The sequence below is a fragment of the Rhinolophus ferrumequinum genome, chromosome 10, assembly GCF_004115265.2.
Source record: "Rhinolophus ferrumequinum isolate MPI-CBG mRhiFer1 chromosome 10, mRhiFer1_v1.p, whole genome shotgun sequence".
NCBI classification, from domain to species: domain Eukaryota; kingdom Metazoa; phylum Chordata; class Mammalia; order Chiroptera; family Rhinolophidae; genus Rhinolophus; species Rhinolophus ferrumequinum.
In genome coordinates, this window is record NC_046293.1 from 39,922,004 (window position 1) to 39,937,023 (window position 15,020).

Sequence of the window (15,020 nt, forward strand, 5' to 3'; positions counted from 1 at the left end):
TTTCTAAAACATGAGAATTCTTCCTAAAATAACAAAACTGTGTAAAGAAAAATTTGTATAAATTTTTTCTTAAAAATCAAAGAAAATCCTGAGCATTCACTAATAGACAGGATTAATTATGGTGGGAAAAAAATCTCAGAACTACTGCTTTTTCATTCTCAAAAATATAATACTATCAAATGGTTTGAATTTTTTAATCTTCACACTTAAATAATATGCCCCATCTGGATTTATGATCGGACTTTTTGTACACATGAATCTAAAAGATAAGCATGCCACCACACTTGTTGTCCTTCAACTACAGGAATCAGGGTCCCTTGTCATCTCTCCCAAGTGTTTCCATGACAGGGCTCCTGACAAGCTTCCCAGCCTCATCTCCTACTACTCATACCCTGCGCCACTTGCAGACACACACACACATACACACACACACACGCATGCCTCTGTGTCCTCCTTCATGCCTGGAAACATGGCCCTGCCTTGCTTCAGTCATTGTCCCATCTACTAAGACTCAGCTAGATCCAAACTTCCTTGCCTGGCTGAGATATCCTACCCTGTGTATATCATAGTTCAGTGTACGTACACCTGTCATTGTACTTGCCACCCTCAGTGACACTATCTTTTTATTTCTATGACTTCCCCACTGGGATGTAAGCTAATCCACACTGGGCCAATGAGAGTCTCCTTTGTGAGAAACTGGAGTCAGGACATAGTACATCTCTTAAAGAGATTCAAAATGAGAGTCTATATGAAGCTAGGATTGAGGTCGCCCTGAACTAACCAAATTAAGAAACGTCAGTCTTTATTTATTTATTTATTTATTTATTTATTTATTTATTTACTTATTTATTTATTTACTTTTCATACTAAAAGCATCATTTCATGAACAATTAAACGAATGATATATATTTCATAAAAAATTTTTTAAAACATATTCATTAATATTTTCCCTCTGTAAAACAAATTAAACAAGGATCTTAAAAATTGATAGCAATGAATTCAATTTTTCCTGATGAAAAATCAGTCTCTAAAAAGAAGAAAAAAGGAAAACAAAACGGATTTTTTAAAAGAGCAAAAGAGAGACCATGAAGCCCTAAAGAGACAAAAAAAATAAATGTTTTGACTTTGCCAGGTCCTGTGTCCAAAAAACAGGCTCAATACCCACGGTGGGGTGCTGTTAGAGTCTAGTGTATCCTTCTAATAAACACCCCAATTTGCTTAAACGACTTCTTAAAAAGTTTTATTCTCTGCAAGAAATGATCCCCAAGGCATAGGTATATAGTAAGTGTTTAATAAATGTTTATTAATCAAAAGAATCAATAAACTATGAAGAGTCAACAGGAGTCAGTTTGCATATGTACAACATTAATTACATCTATGATTGGTTGAAGGTAAAATATATATAAGGCAAAATTTAATCTCTTCTTTTAATATTGACATTTCCAATCAATGCATTTGACTTACGTTCCAAAGACCTAGCTAGTCAAGAATCCAGAATTAAAAAGGAAAAGAAAAAATAACACAACGCACATTAGTCTGCTTAGTCACTGTGAGAGCCTCTCATTTTTGTATCTCATTTTAGGCTTAACCTTCTACTCCTACACAACTTCCAACTGTATACATGCCAATGGAGGAGAGTAATTCAAAGAGAAAAGGAAAAGTGACAGTGCAGTTTCATAAGCTTTTGACCCAAATAGACCTTAAAAAGAGTATCAAATGACATGAGAGTACCCCATCCTGTCTCCCTTCCATCATTTCATAGATACGGAAAATAGAAATCCAGAGAAGTAAACTAACTGGCCCAAGGACCACTGAAAATCAGAATCCAAATTGAACCCAGTTTTCCCACCAACCAGGCCATGGCTCCCCACACTACCCCGCGCCACCTCTTGTTTCTTTACATCTGCACAACCCGGGAAACAGCTGTCCTCTTAAACAAACAAACAAACAAACAACACTATACTGCTCAGATTTTTTATACACAGCAATGAGGGGCACTGATGAGAGTTCTAATATTCAAGACATCATGTTCTCTTGGTCATCAACCGTTATTACACTTGCATTTTCTGCTTAAAAATGTCTGGAGATTGCCACCCAATCTTGACTTATCAGAAAAGGTTTCTCTCTCCATGCAGCTGTAAATTAGGTGCTGTAAAGAAGAGAAACACAAACTGCATTGAGGATATATGCAGTCCCTCACCGACTTTGCATGGAAACCAAAAGTACAGTTTTATAATTAAATAGACAACTCTTTTTAATCAAAACTTTTTTTTATCATAAAAGCAGTATGGATCATAAATCCTTTCATAAAGTCACATTCCTTTCACAGTCACAAAGAAAAATTACTTAAGGGAGCAAAATGCAAAGTGGAAAAAAAAAAGTCTATGATAAAGACTAAACAGTCAGGAACTAAAAGCTCTACCACTCAAAAGCTGAAATGTATTGGTTATTCATTAGGTACTGAGGGCATGTCTAGCTCTTACCGTAAGATACAAACATTATTCCTTCCCTCCGTCCAACGATGGCTGGTTTGGGGGGTTTGGTTGTTTTTTCCAAATTATGATATATTAATACCCTCCATCCACTAAAAAATCCATACCTCTGCTCCCTTTAAAGACTTTACCAATATTCTTGGAGGTTAAGTCATTAAGAGCAAATCTTTAATGCCAGACTTCTCATGGAGACTGCTGCTTAGGGTGATTTCAAAATCAATATGCATTTTCTAGATTATATACAAAGTAATAAAGATCATGATTTGGATAATATGAATAGCATTCAATATTAATAAATGTATAACATGAAACACATCTTCCTATATGGTTATAAGGTTATCTATCTACAAAACTAGTAAGTTAAGTTTCTATTCGATTTTCAACCTAATAATTTATTTGTTCAATAGTGATTCTAAATATAGTAACAATTTTTAATTTAAAAAAGTCAACTGTTATTCTCAAACACTAAGCATATTGTTTGACACAACTTCTAACGAGGATGGCATTCATCACTTAAGAATAAGAGTTAGCACTGGCATCCTTTTATCCTCTAAACCTCGCTGAAATTTCCATCATTGCTACCAGAATGTTTTTCTTTTACAATCACTTCCTTGTAAAATATTGTAAACTTGTGAAAAGAGAGAAAATAATTAAATATCATAAGTCAAATCAAGACTAAACCACTATCATAAATACAGCAAAGAAACAGCAAATGGTATGAAAAATTCTAAACCATAATTCTTCCACATTGACTCTAGCATAAAATAAGCATGACGGTGGGGGAAGCTAAATCCTAGCACTACCATTTATAAAACCACAATTAAAAGCTATATTAAGCTGCTTTCATGCAGTAACTCATTTATTCCTCAGAATAGCTCATGGCATAGGTATCAGTTTTACTGCCCTCTACACATGAAGAAACTGAGTCACAGAGAATTGAAGTAATTTGCCAAAGGTCATATATACCTGATAAGCAGGTGAGCAGAATCAGAAGCCAGGTAGTCTGGTACGAGTCCATGATCTTTACTGCTATGTAAACATCTACCTCCTAGGTCTTTGTAAGGATTAAAATTGTAAGCTGTACGTAAAACCTGTCACATGATTCCTGGATTCCTGGCCAATGGTAAGTGCTCACTCCATGGGAGATACAGAAGTACCCAAAATGTTGATTACTGATGCATAATCATGGTGCTTGCTTCTGAATTACAAGAGAATTGTCAAATCATTTGTATTTCCACAGTTCTTTTTTCCTTATGCTGGACAAAAGGTCCCTCTAAACTCTTCTTGAATTAAAAAATAATTTTTTTCAAGCATGTATATTTTTAACATTCAATCTACAAAACACAGGGCAAGATCAAAACATGTGGCAGACAATGTTCAGAGCAGCAGACTGGAAATCCCACCAAATTGTCTGAAACCGCCATGACCTATTTATTGCCTGTTGTAGAATAATATTCTCATGAAAGAATTATTTATATATACCCTGAGTGTTTACAATGTTAAGATGAACTGATACTGTTTTTATTAACCATCTCTCCACAACCTCTCAGCATGCTATATTAAAAAAGAGAAAGAGAAAAAAATATTAATCTGGATGACAGTAGCATAAACGAAAAGAACAAATAAATCAGCAGCAAACTCCCTACAACACCCGAAGAGCCCTAATTGTGTTCATCAAAAGAAGAAAGAAATGCTCTTTGGTCTTGAAGTCACGCAGCCTCTTAACCACAAAGGACAGAGGTTGAATATTCCAGATGGTGACTATTGAGCTGATGAAAAAGCATGGACCTGGATCGTCTTCTAAGGAACCTACTCTAGCAGTGACAAAATTGCATGCCAACCAGCAATGCCTACATTCTGATAGTTTTCTCTTTCAACATATGTCCCTGTGCATCCGGTTGGAAAGCAGATAGATGCCTAAGCTTGACGGCTCTACACTGAGAAAGGAAAGAACTTATCATCCACTGACTGAAATTCACAGGGGATCTAAGATTGCCAAGAACTGGTACCCAATCAAGATTAAGCAGAATGAACCAAGGGTTGTCAGCAGTTAGGAGCTCTACCAACTGCTATCCATAAATTAAAAGAAATTTTGCCTCCTTAGCATGTGATTTATTTGGAAGAAGCTTTTAGTGCTAAATTCTGAAAGAAGCCAAGGAACACTTTATTGAAATGATCCATTTTAGTGCTGAGTTCAGTTCAAGAACCAAAGCAGATTTCAATTAGCTTTCAGATGAACTCATCAAGGTAACTCTTGCTTTACCACATACTCTGGTCAGTGAAGGCCAAAATACTTGTATTTATAAGCATCCCTAAGTCCCCTGACTTTAATTACCTCACACTTTCACTTTACTGCCAAACTGGTTCAGGAGGAATAACACTACTCTCAACCAACGGTTGGAAAATAGTAAGAGAAAAAAAAACCTCTTATTCTTTATCCACGAAAGGGAATACTTTTCTGGTAACCTCTGTATTTGACAGGAGCTACTATAAATGAAGCTGGCAGCCTAGCTTGGGTACATCAACCCACCAAAGAACATTCAAGGCACATTAATGACACTATTCCAATAAACACAGTTCGTAATTAAGAAGCCTGATAACTCTGATACAGTTTAGATTTGAAAATAACCTTTTAATTTAATTTAAGGTGGTTTGTGTTCTTAACATGGATTCATCACTGAGGTTTACACTTGCATTAAATTTTAAGTAGGGGAGGGGATTTATTAATACGCACTCACAAACTTCACTTTTAATGTTGGATACATTTTCTGTATAGACTTATGTTAAGACTCTACACCTTTTCCCTTTGGTCACTTCACTCTTTTTTATTTTTATTTTATTTAATTAATTAATTTATTTGTTTGTTAGTTTCAGGTGCACAAAATGGTCACTTCACTCTTGAAAGCAGCAGCTAAGTGAGATTAAAAATGGTTCATCTGAGATCATCTCAGACACAAGAGAACATACGTCTTCATCAGTAATACAGGCTTTCCTCACAGATTTTTTTTCTGTCACCTGAAAATCTCGCTTCACTATTTCACTTTCTCTCAATGCAGCAATGAGGTGGTTAGTAATGATCTGAAACACATTTGCCCTACTCATAGGATCACGTGTGGAACAAAAGTTCAAAATCCCACCTCGGGAGTTTAATCTGCACAGTATTTCTTATTTGGGGGAAAAGGAGTGTAATGCAAACTCTACAGAACTTAAGCATGAAAGCGACATTTGAAAGATCAGTTACCCATTCCATCAGTGAAGCTCATAATATTTAAATGCCTCCCTAAGTCCCCTGACTTTAATTACCTCACCAATTCCCTTGAGTGCCAAATTATTCCCTAATCCTAAACCTTAGTTTCTTGATTTGCATACCTATACACAAGGTATTTACAAGAAAAACTTTTAAGGCCTAGTGAAAAACCTAACCATTCTGTCACCCACAAAGATAGAAAATGGGCGCCTTTTCAGTAAAACTACCATGATCACCATCCAGCTGAGTTCCATGAGGGCAGGGCTTTGTTTACTTCACTGCCAAAAATGGTGCCTGGGACACAGTAGGTGCTCAGTAAATATTGCTGGATGAATGATCCATGACAGACCCTGCTGAGTAGCAGAAAAAAGAGGAAATGAACAAGAATTTGAAGCAAGAACTGTCTTCAATGCCTTTTGTGATCACTGTTATTTACATATTAAATCAATCAAATATCTATACATGTGTGTGTATGTATATATAAAATGACTATAATATATAGGCATATCTATATACATATATATGTATGTATATATATATATATATATATATATACACACACACACATATGAGTTCTGAAGATAAGATTTCATATAGAATTCGCTTAGCTTTCTAATGTAAAAAGGAAAATGTTTCCATGTGTGAATGAATTTGATATAATGAAGAGGGTAAAAGGGAAGGAATGCTTACATACAAAACATTTCTCATTTCACATGAAGTGAGTAAAAGGTAGTAGCAACTGAAATTCCATCTAATTCCACAATGTATACCCTAAGTCCTAGGTTTTCCATAGCACTTCTGACCTATCAGCCAATCACTAAGTCATCCCAAAAAAACAGGTAACTAAATAAATGACTTGCAGTAGGATTTTTCCCTGGGTTGGGATTTCCCTCGTGTTTAGTATTATAATTTCTGAAAACATTTTACCTGATGGTACTTAGCCAATTTCTTTGTCAGCCTAATGCTGTGCATGCAAAGCAAATACATACTAGCTAAACGATCTTGAAGTTCGACCAAAAAAAAAAAAAAAGGAGAAGAAAGCAATTCCACACAGACTCATTCCCTTGCTGATAGGTTCACCATTTTCATGATGCATCCTGGTGTTCAGAAACTGGAATAATAATATCCATAACACTAAACTACTGCTAATGCATCTGGCTGCCATGCACTGAATGGCCACAGCGTACCAGGCGCCTAATACATGCTTATTAATGTCCGACAGCTTTCAGTCCTCACAATCAATCTGAGAATAAGGGGCTACTATTACGTCCCCCTTTTGGAGATGAGAAAACTGGGGCTTCCAGAGACGAAATAACTTGTCCAGCATCAAGTGAGCAAAGGAGCCATGATTTAAATGCTGTCTGCAGAGGTCTTAAGAACTAAGGTAACATTGTCTCTTTGGACTTTGATTTGCTTTACCTGACCACCTTCTAACAAAAGTATAGACATAGTTTTCAAAAATAATTTTAATATTATCCAATATATGACACATTTCTTTTCCAAAAAGGGAAAATATATGCTCACTTTCCTCTCCAAGAAGGAATAATGGTCCTTCATGCCCACAAAGAGGTTCACTTAGTGAGACTTTGACCCACTTCTATCTGCACTGTGTACCGCTCTCTAGGCATCCCTCCTTTTAAAGTAGCCTGGTGCCCAGGGTTAAAAAAAGAACAAAACATAACCTACAAAAGCATGTCATCTAATTAAATGTATTAGCACCAAAACCTGAAATCAAAGCCAAGAGGTGCCTCAATTATGGACTCAAGGATGGCAGCAAGAATCGTTCAACCTCTGAGAGTTCAACAGGGAGGCCAGCTCCACAGAGAATGGTACAAATACTGCCTTGTCCCCAAAGCTAAGTCCTCGCCCAGGACTCTGGACTTTAGGGCAAAGCACAGGTGTAGGGGTCAAACAGCTTGAGTTCCAATCCTCACCTTCCCACTTACTAGCTACATAGATGTGGACAAGGGTTTTTCACCTCTAAGATCTTCCATGTCCTCCTGGTAATGGGAACTATAATATCTACTCTAAACGGATACTGTGATGGTTGCACAGGATAAAGTATGGGAAGTGCTAGCCCACTTCCTGGTACATAGCAGATAGGTAAGATATAAAATCATCTTCCCCCTCCTGAAAGACCTTCTTCATTGGTGTGCGGGACCTGACTCATACCAGCTCGCAAGAGATGACTATTAAGTTTTCAGGAATTTTGCAAGCTAGTTATTAAATACAGCCATTATTAAAAAATAAATTATATAAGCTTAAAATTAATCATGTCAGAAACAAGGTAATAAATACTCAAAGCTCATCATTTCCTAATGAGTTTACACCATTTAACTGCTATCTATGCTCTTGAAGTTATTTACATCTATTGTCTAACAAAAAGCATAGTGGAAATATTGCATAACGGTGGGCTATGGCACTTCTCTCCCAACTCCACATTCAGTAGTAGTGACATCACATTTGTAGCTTGAAATCAGCCACAGTAGGAGTATTTACACCAAAATTGGCAAACACTACAAGCCAGGATTTCCTTTTTTGGGAAGCCAGTTTACCCCATTTACCACCACACCACTGGTATTCATATTTGCTCTTATCCCTTTCTGCTTCAGCATCTTTCATCTCTACTCTCCACAAGTTATCTATGTACATACACAAGTCCATCAAATTTAAAATAAAAATGAAAACAAAAACCCAACACCCTCCATTTAACATCCTTTCCCCCCATTCCTTCACTGTCCAATTTACTGAAAATGTTCCCACACTTTCTTACCATCCTATCATTAATTGATTCATTTCACAAATATTTGAGCAACTGCTATTAGCCAGATGCTACGAAAGGAATCGGGGATACAAATGGGAGCAAAAACTGACATGGCCCCTGCCCTTGTGGAATCCAGTCACACTATTGTCTGACTTCTGTCACACCTTAAAAAATCGATAATGCTCTATCAACACCTTTTTTTTCCCTCCTCCTCTGCCTCCTTAAAAACAATTTACAATTTCTCCAAATGTTTTGTCTTCTTTTCTCCCATGACCCTCCACAAAAAAGTCAAGATTCCCTCAGTGTTTTGACTGTTTCTCTCTTTCTTCCTTAGGAATTTCATGCATTACTATGTTTTTATCCTCCTCCCAACCCTCAGAAAACCTGTCTCCCCTCACCTTTCCATCTCAGTAATTGATGCCACCATCCACTCAGCTGTTTAAGCCAGAAACCCCAAAATACTTGTTTCCTTCCTTTCCCTCCGCTCCCACCCCAAACATGAGTAAGACCTGTTGGGTCTGTAGCCAAAAGATATCCCAAATACACCACATCTCTTCATCCCCGTCTCTATCACTCTCGGCCAAGACCCTTTCTTTTTTCTCAGTCTGAATAAAACCCTCCTAGCCCGTCTCCCTGCTATACTTTTGCCCCCCAACACCATGCACCACAAAGAAGCCAGAATAAACATGTTAATGTAATCATTTATCTCCACAATGAGAGAGAGAGAGAGAGAGAGAGAGAGAGAGAGAGAGAGAGAGAGAGAGAGAGAGAGAGATCCAAAATTTCCCCATTCCACTCGAATAAGATAGAAACTTGCTTCCACGGCAAACATAGCCCTTCATTATCTGGGCCCTACCCACCCCCTTACCTCACCCCTCCATCCCCACTTGCTTATTACCCCAAGTCTGGAACCCTCTGCCCAGATCTTCACCAATGGTTGCAGGGCTAGCTCGCCCTCTCATTCAGGAGGATTCAGAAGGCCTTCCCTGACCAGCCAATGCAAATTTGCCCTGGCCAGGCCACTCTATCACTGTCTATCACATTGTCCACTCATTGTCGGTTATGCAGTATTTGTCTTCCTGTACTAGCAAGGAAGCTATACAAGAGCAAAGACCTCGTGTTTCTTACTCACCAGGATCTCTCTAGTAACTAGAACAGTGCCTGGCACATGGTCAACACTCAACTGGTAAATATCAGTTGATGAATGAATGAATGAATGAAACAAGATTAAAAGAAAAGAACAAAAGTTAAAGGTAGGAATAATGGAAAACACAGACCTTGAAAAGAGAATTTTCTGGAACTGCATAGAAAAATAAGACAGCAATCTGAAGTTGGTAAAGTGCTAAGAGTATGAATCAAATTTCCATTTTTATTAAATTCTGACTTGCCCGTGGCTTGAGCTGTTTTAGAGGCAACCTAATTTAGTGAAAACCTGTTCTGGTAAATTTATGTTAATGTTCATGGCTAGGTCAAAATATTAAAAAAAGAAAGAAAACTCCATGCTTTAAAGAAGATTTTTCTTGCATCCTCAAAAACACTGCTGAGAGGCAGAGTCCCCCGGGGCCTCCTCCAATACTTGTGCTGTAATAAATTCCTATCACACACACAGAACAGAGAGAGAGCAGAGGGAGGTAGACCACTCTCTTCCCCAAGAAAACCAAGGGCACAGGTCATCATCCAATGCAAGGTTCTTCCACCAAGGAAGCAAGAAAATGTTTGCTCTTCTTGACTGAGGCTTCACAGACCCATAAGTCACCCATACTGCTTCCAAATAACAGCAGATAGCAGGGCCACTCCTTTTTTGTCTAATCTAATATAGAGAAGGAAAGGAAGGAGGGGAGACAGGGAAACAGAGACGGGGGAGATCACAAAGCACAGACTCAGGGCTTCACTTCCCATCATTCCACACAGGTGATGCTGGATGGTGATAACATTCATGGTCAAGCAGCCCAGCCCAGTACCTCATCATGGACCACACAGCTCGAGGCGACACCGGGAATCCACTGCTCTTGGGTTCTGGTGGCAATGAGGAGGGGCAGCCGCTCCAGGATCCCTTGTGGGGAAACCGCTGTTGCTTCCCGTTCTCCCGCAGAGGGTGCGCTGGCAGTGAGGAGGGCTGGGGGCTCCCAGGCTGCTGCGTGCCGTGCTGATGCGTGACCCCATTGCTCCTACACAAAACCCAACAGAATGACAAGGCTTGCAACGAGAAATAGCGGTGCCCTGGCCACCCCCAAAGTCCTGTTCCTAGCAACAACCATTCTTAAGTCTGTTAGCTCTTTTGTTTCTGGTATGAACCACAGTATTTAAAAAATAACATAACTATAATATTACTTCTTTTTTTCCATTTTATAACTTATACTGATTTCCTAATATAGTAAACGAGGACTCAGTACCTCTTATATGGTCACCAACACACACACACACACACACACACACACACACACCCCTTCTTATTCACCCCTCATCCTCCAAATATATGTCTCTCATAATATGTGATTGAAGTGGCATTCAGGATTTACATAATTATGATCTTGTAAAATGCTGTTCATAGCCGATCCATCCAATGTACTCTGATTACATGTTTCTTTCATGAATACTCGGAGATAGAATTCACAGCCACTGGATGGGCAAAACTTAAAACATCTGATGCTACCATGTGATGATGAGAACGTGGAGCCAAGGGACTCGGAGGCACCGCTACAATCATTTCAAGAGCCATGTGTCAGCATGTGACACAGTGAACATGCACCGATCTGTGGTCCCAGCAACCCCCTTCCTATGGTTATGCCCCAGAGAAACCCTCATGTATTTCCACAAGAAAATCCATGGCAGCATAGTTTATAACAATGCAAACTGTGAAACCAACCTAAATTCAAAATCCAGAAAAGTGAATAAATAAATTGTGATGACTAACTACTATACGACAGTTGAAATGAATGAACTATAGCTACCTGTATTCACAATGATGGCTCTCAAAAGCTCAATGTTAAATGAAAAACAAGTGATACCATGTATATAAAGTTTGAAAATGTATTAAATAACACTCTTTGGTATTCACTGATAGATACATATAAAGAAACAGCATAAAAATAATCATAGAAATGAAGGTGCCTAATTCAGGGTTGTGGTTACTTCTAGAGAGAGTGGTCAGGACCTGAGGTTGGGGAATGTTATTCTCTGCATGGAAATGAATTCCTAATTTTAAAAAATGAAAGAAAAAAATAAATTTAACTTTTAGGTGCTCATCTTTCACTAAAAATGTTTCTTCCTAAAGGTGATGCCAAATAAAAGAAATCCACTCTATTTGTGTGGCCCAATCTGAAAACTTAGGAATAAACCAAGTGCTCTTTATGTAGGAAACAGCTTCCAACATTTGTTTCTGTTCTTTCCTGCTGCCTGAATAATACAAGGAAAGACCTCAAGAACAACCTAATGCCAAGATGTTTATTCTAAATTAGCAGATAAAACAGGGGGTAGATCCCTAAGAGCATGTGTAAAACTGTGTGTGTACATTATTCTAGGAAAAAGGGATGCCATGTTGTGAGATTCCCAAAGGGGTCATGACTTCCAACACACTCAGAACTTCTGAGCTGGCTTCACGGTACAAATTGAGCCAAGGCCCTGAGCAGCAGATATTCTGGGAGGTCTCCAGGTCCCTGTCCTGTGTTCCTTCCATGGAGGCAGGGGTGCTCAGAGGTAACCCTATGACACTGAAGTCACAGAGACTCGGCTCCTAATCCTGGCTCCACCCTGGGTTGGGTGACTCTGGAGAGGTTATTTTCTGTGCCTCTGTTTTCTCCTCTTTGAAATGAGGGTAATAGTTGTTGTGACCATTAAGTGACTTCATACATGTAAATGGCCTGGCAAGCACAGTGCCTGGTACATGGCCAGAACTCAAGAGATATGAGCCATCCTGGGCCAGGTCTCTCTGTTACATGCCCTGGGCTTCTTCTTACCATGTTCACAGCTTCATCAGTGACTCATGTAATGACTTATACAATGTCTGTCTCCCCCAGTACTGTACACGCTCTTGGAGGGAAGGGATCTTATCTCTCGTTCTTGGCCAGGTACAGAATGAGTACGTTGAAGGGGAGGATGAAAGGATAAAGGAGAGAATGAATGTCTTATGCAGAGCTGCTGATTGTGAAAACTAATAGTTACTAACAACAAATTACAGATTATGAGCTGTGCAATGTCTAAGCTACATATCAGCAGTATTATTCCTTCCTTAGAACTTTTAGCAGTGTAGTATAATGAAGGACCAGAAAGATCATTAAAGAAATAAAAGAGACTGTTATCCTCCTTGAAAAAATCCTGGCTCAACAGTAACCGGAAAAAGGAGAAAGGAGTATAGGCAATGGTGGCCTGGAGAGTCCCAAGACCAGAGGACGCATAACTTCAATGATGAGGTTAAAATGGCCGGCACTAGACAAAAGGGGAGGACCTGCAGTCAGTTGTCCCATCCTTCTGCTGTCAATGAGGCAAAACAGAAAAAAGCTAGTAGGCAGAGACAAAGAGGATGCATGAAGAAAGTGGGAAGCAAGAGGGTTGATAGACTGTTCTTTAAAACAAAGGTGAGCCATTACTCCCTTTGGTTGAGAGGACGTAGAGGAAAGACCTTCTTATATAAGCCAAGGGGAGGTCCTCTGGCCCACGACTTTCTTGGCATGAGCTTGGGTCAAAATGACAACTGGATTCCTTCCTTTCACACGCCTCTGAGATTTACAGAGAGCCAACAGAGCACTAAACTCTATTTAAATGATCTCTAAGGACACCCAGGCAGGAAGGTGATCAGAATTTAATGATTAATCTCAGCTTGTTGTCACTCAATGACCCTGCTCTTATCTTTATGTCAAGAAGTATAAAGAGGTAGGGAATAGAATAAAAAGGCAGGATTTTTTTTTTAAAGATAAAATCTTTCCTCGGACAAGGAAAATAAATCAAACACATTTTTAAAAGTTCAAAAGTAAGGGCCTTGTAATTATAGAATAATGGGGTCTGCCTGTCAAATTGTTAGTAATTACAGATTCAATAGAAGAAGAAAATGATGGTATAGTATAGTGGGTGAACTTTTAATATACCTTGGTCATTTTTATCATCTATAGCCCACAGGATAAAATGAATGAGCCTTAAATTTTCTAAATGAAAATGGGCTACTCAATAAGCTTGTTCTTTAATTTGAATATGACATGTGAGTATCTCTGTCTGGGAGACTGGCCCACTGTGGAATTCCAAAACAAGACCCCCCAAGCTCTTAGGTAACAGTATCACCTCTAGAGCAAGTAGCAGACTCCAATTTAGCAGTGCTCTTTGATGGATAATACTCATTTGAATGCAGAGATGCAAGGCAAGCTTTTAACAAACCGTTACCATTCGCAACCACTTCTCTGTGTGAATCAAGATTTGTCAGTAGTTTGCAACTAGAAAATATTGCGAATATAAATTTGTAAACAGCATGGATACTTTCCAGTTCCCAATTTGGGACTCACAAAAACTTGTAGTCCCCATTGATTTTCACAGAAGTGTGAAGAGTTTGAACATATATAATAGCTTTATCTTAACAAAAGAAGCCTTGTTTATGATATTATGGTCTAAGGTGAAGTTACACTTAACAAAATGTAATCCTTTTATCTAATGAAAGTTTGAAAACTGTTGACTAAAATAATTCTTCTCTGCAAATAAACTGCTTGATATCAAAATATTCAAATGACTTACGATTTCTCCGGCTTGTGGGATAGGGAAAAGAAGTCATAAACCAAGCACACTCCAAACACTGTGACGCCTGTCTCTTTCACCAGCATTGCGCATGTCCCCAGAAACAAACTGAGTAGCAAAAAGAAGGGAGAGGCCGTGGGAGGGAAACACTCCCCAACACAACACTGGTCCACACTCCTGAAAAACAAGGTTGAGAGACTTTTAATCTAAGAAGAAAGGAGGGTCACTAAGAAATACCACCATTTAACAATAAGATCTAACATCAATTCCATTATAGTCTAAGTGAGTAGCTGAGCAAAGATTTCTGCAAGGATAGAATTATTAGTATTTAAAATTGGAGACATTTTTCCAAGTAAATGGAAAAAAGTAAATGTCTAATATTAAAAAAAGAAGTACATGTCTAATACTGAATTTGATACTTAAATTAAGGTATATATAAATTATGGCAAAATATGGCACATAACATATGAACACTAAAAGCCATTTACAATGCTACTACAGAGAGATAGTTGGTGACACGGAAAGATGTTTAAGTGAATGTATTTTAAGTAACACAGGTTCCTAAGCCATATGCATGAACTCTGGAGCCAGGTTTCCTGGGTTCAAATCATAGCTCTGCAGTTAACCAGCAGGATAACATGGGGCAGGTTACTTTGCCTCTCTGTGCCTCAGTTCCCTTATCTGTGAAATGTGAACACAGTGGTGGAGGGAGGATTCAATAAGTGACTTATAACATGTCAAGTGTTTATCATCATTATTATTGTTTTAGTGAAGGTGCCTGATATGCTTTTGTACACGAAAC

The 15,020-nt window shown here is 38.4% G+C and overlaps 1 protein-coding gene across 3 annotated transcripts in view; it reads right to left on the minus strand.

Annotated features, from left to right (window-relative positions):
* The window catches only part of TMTC1 (transmembrane O-mannosyltransferase targeting cadherins 1), a 232,797-nt gene that overhangs the window by 189,002 nt on the left and 28,775 nt on the right, over positions 1-15,020 (minus strand). For all 3 annotated transcript variants that reach the window (XM_033116672.1, XM_033116673.1, XM_033116674.1), the window contains exons 4-5: positions 14,219-14,395; positions 10,465-10,671 (exon numbers count right to left, since the gene is read on the minus strand). In XM_033116672.1, the coding sequence (XP_032972563.1) occupies positions 10,465-10,671; positions 14,219-14,395 (384 nt within the window). The remainder of the gene's footprint in view (positions 1-10,464; positions 10,672-14,218; positions 14,396-15,020) is intronic.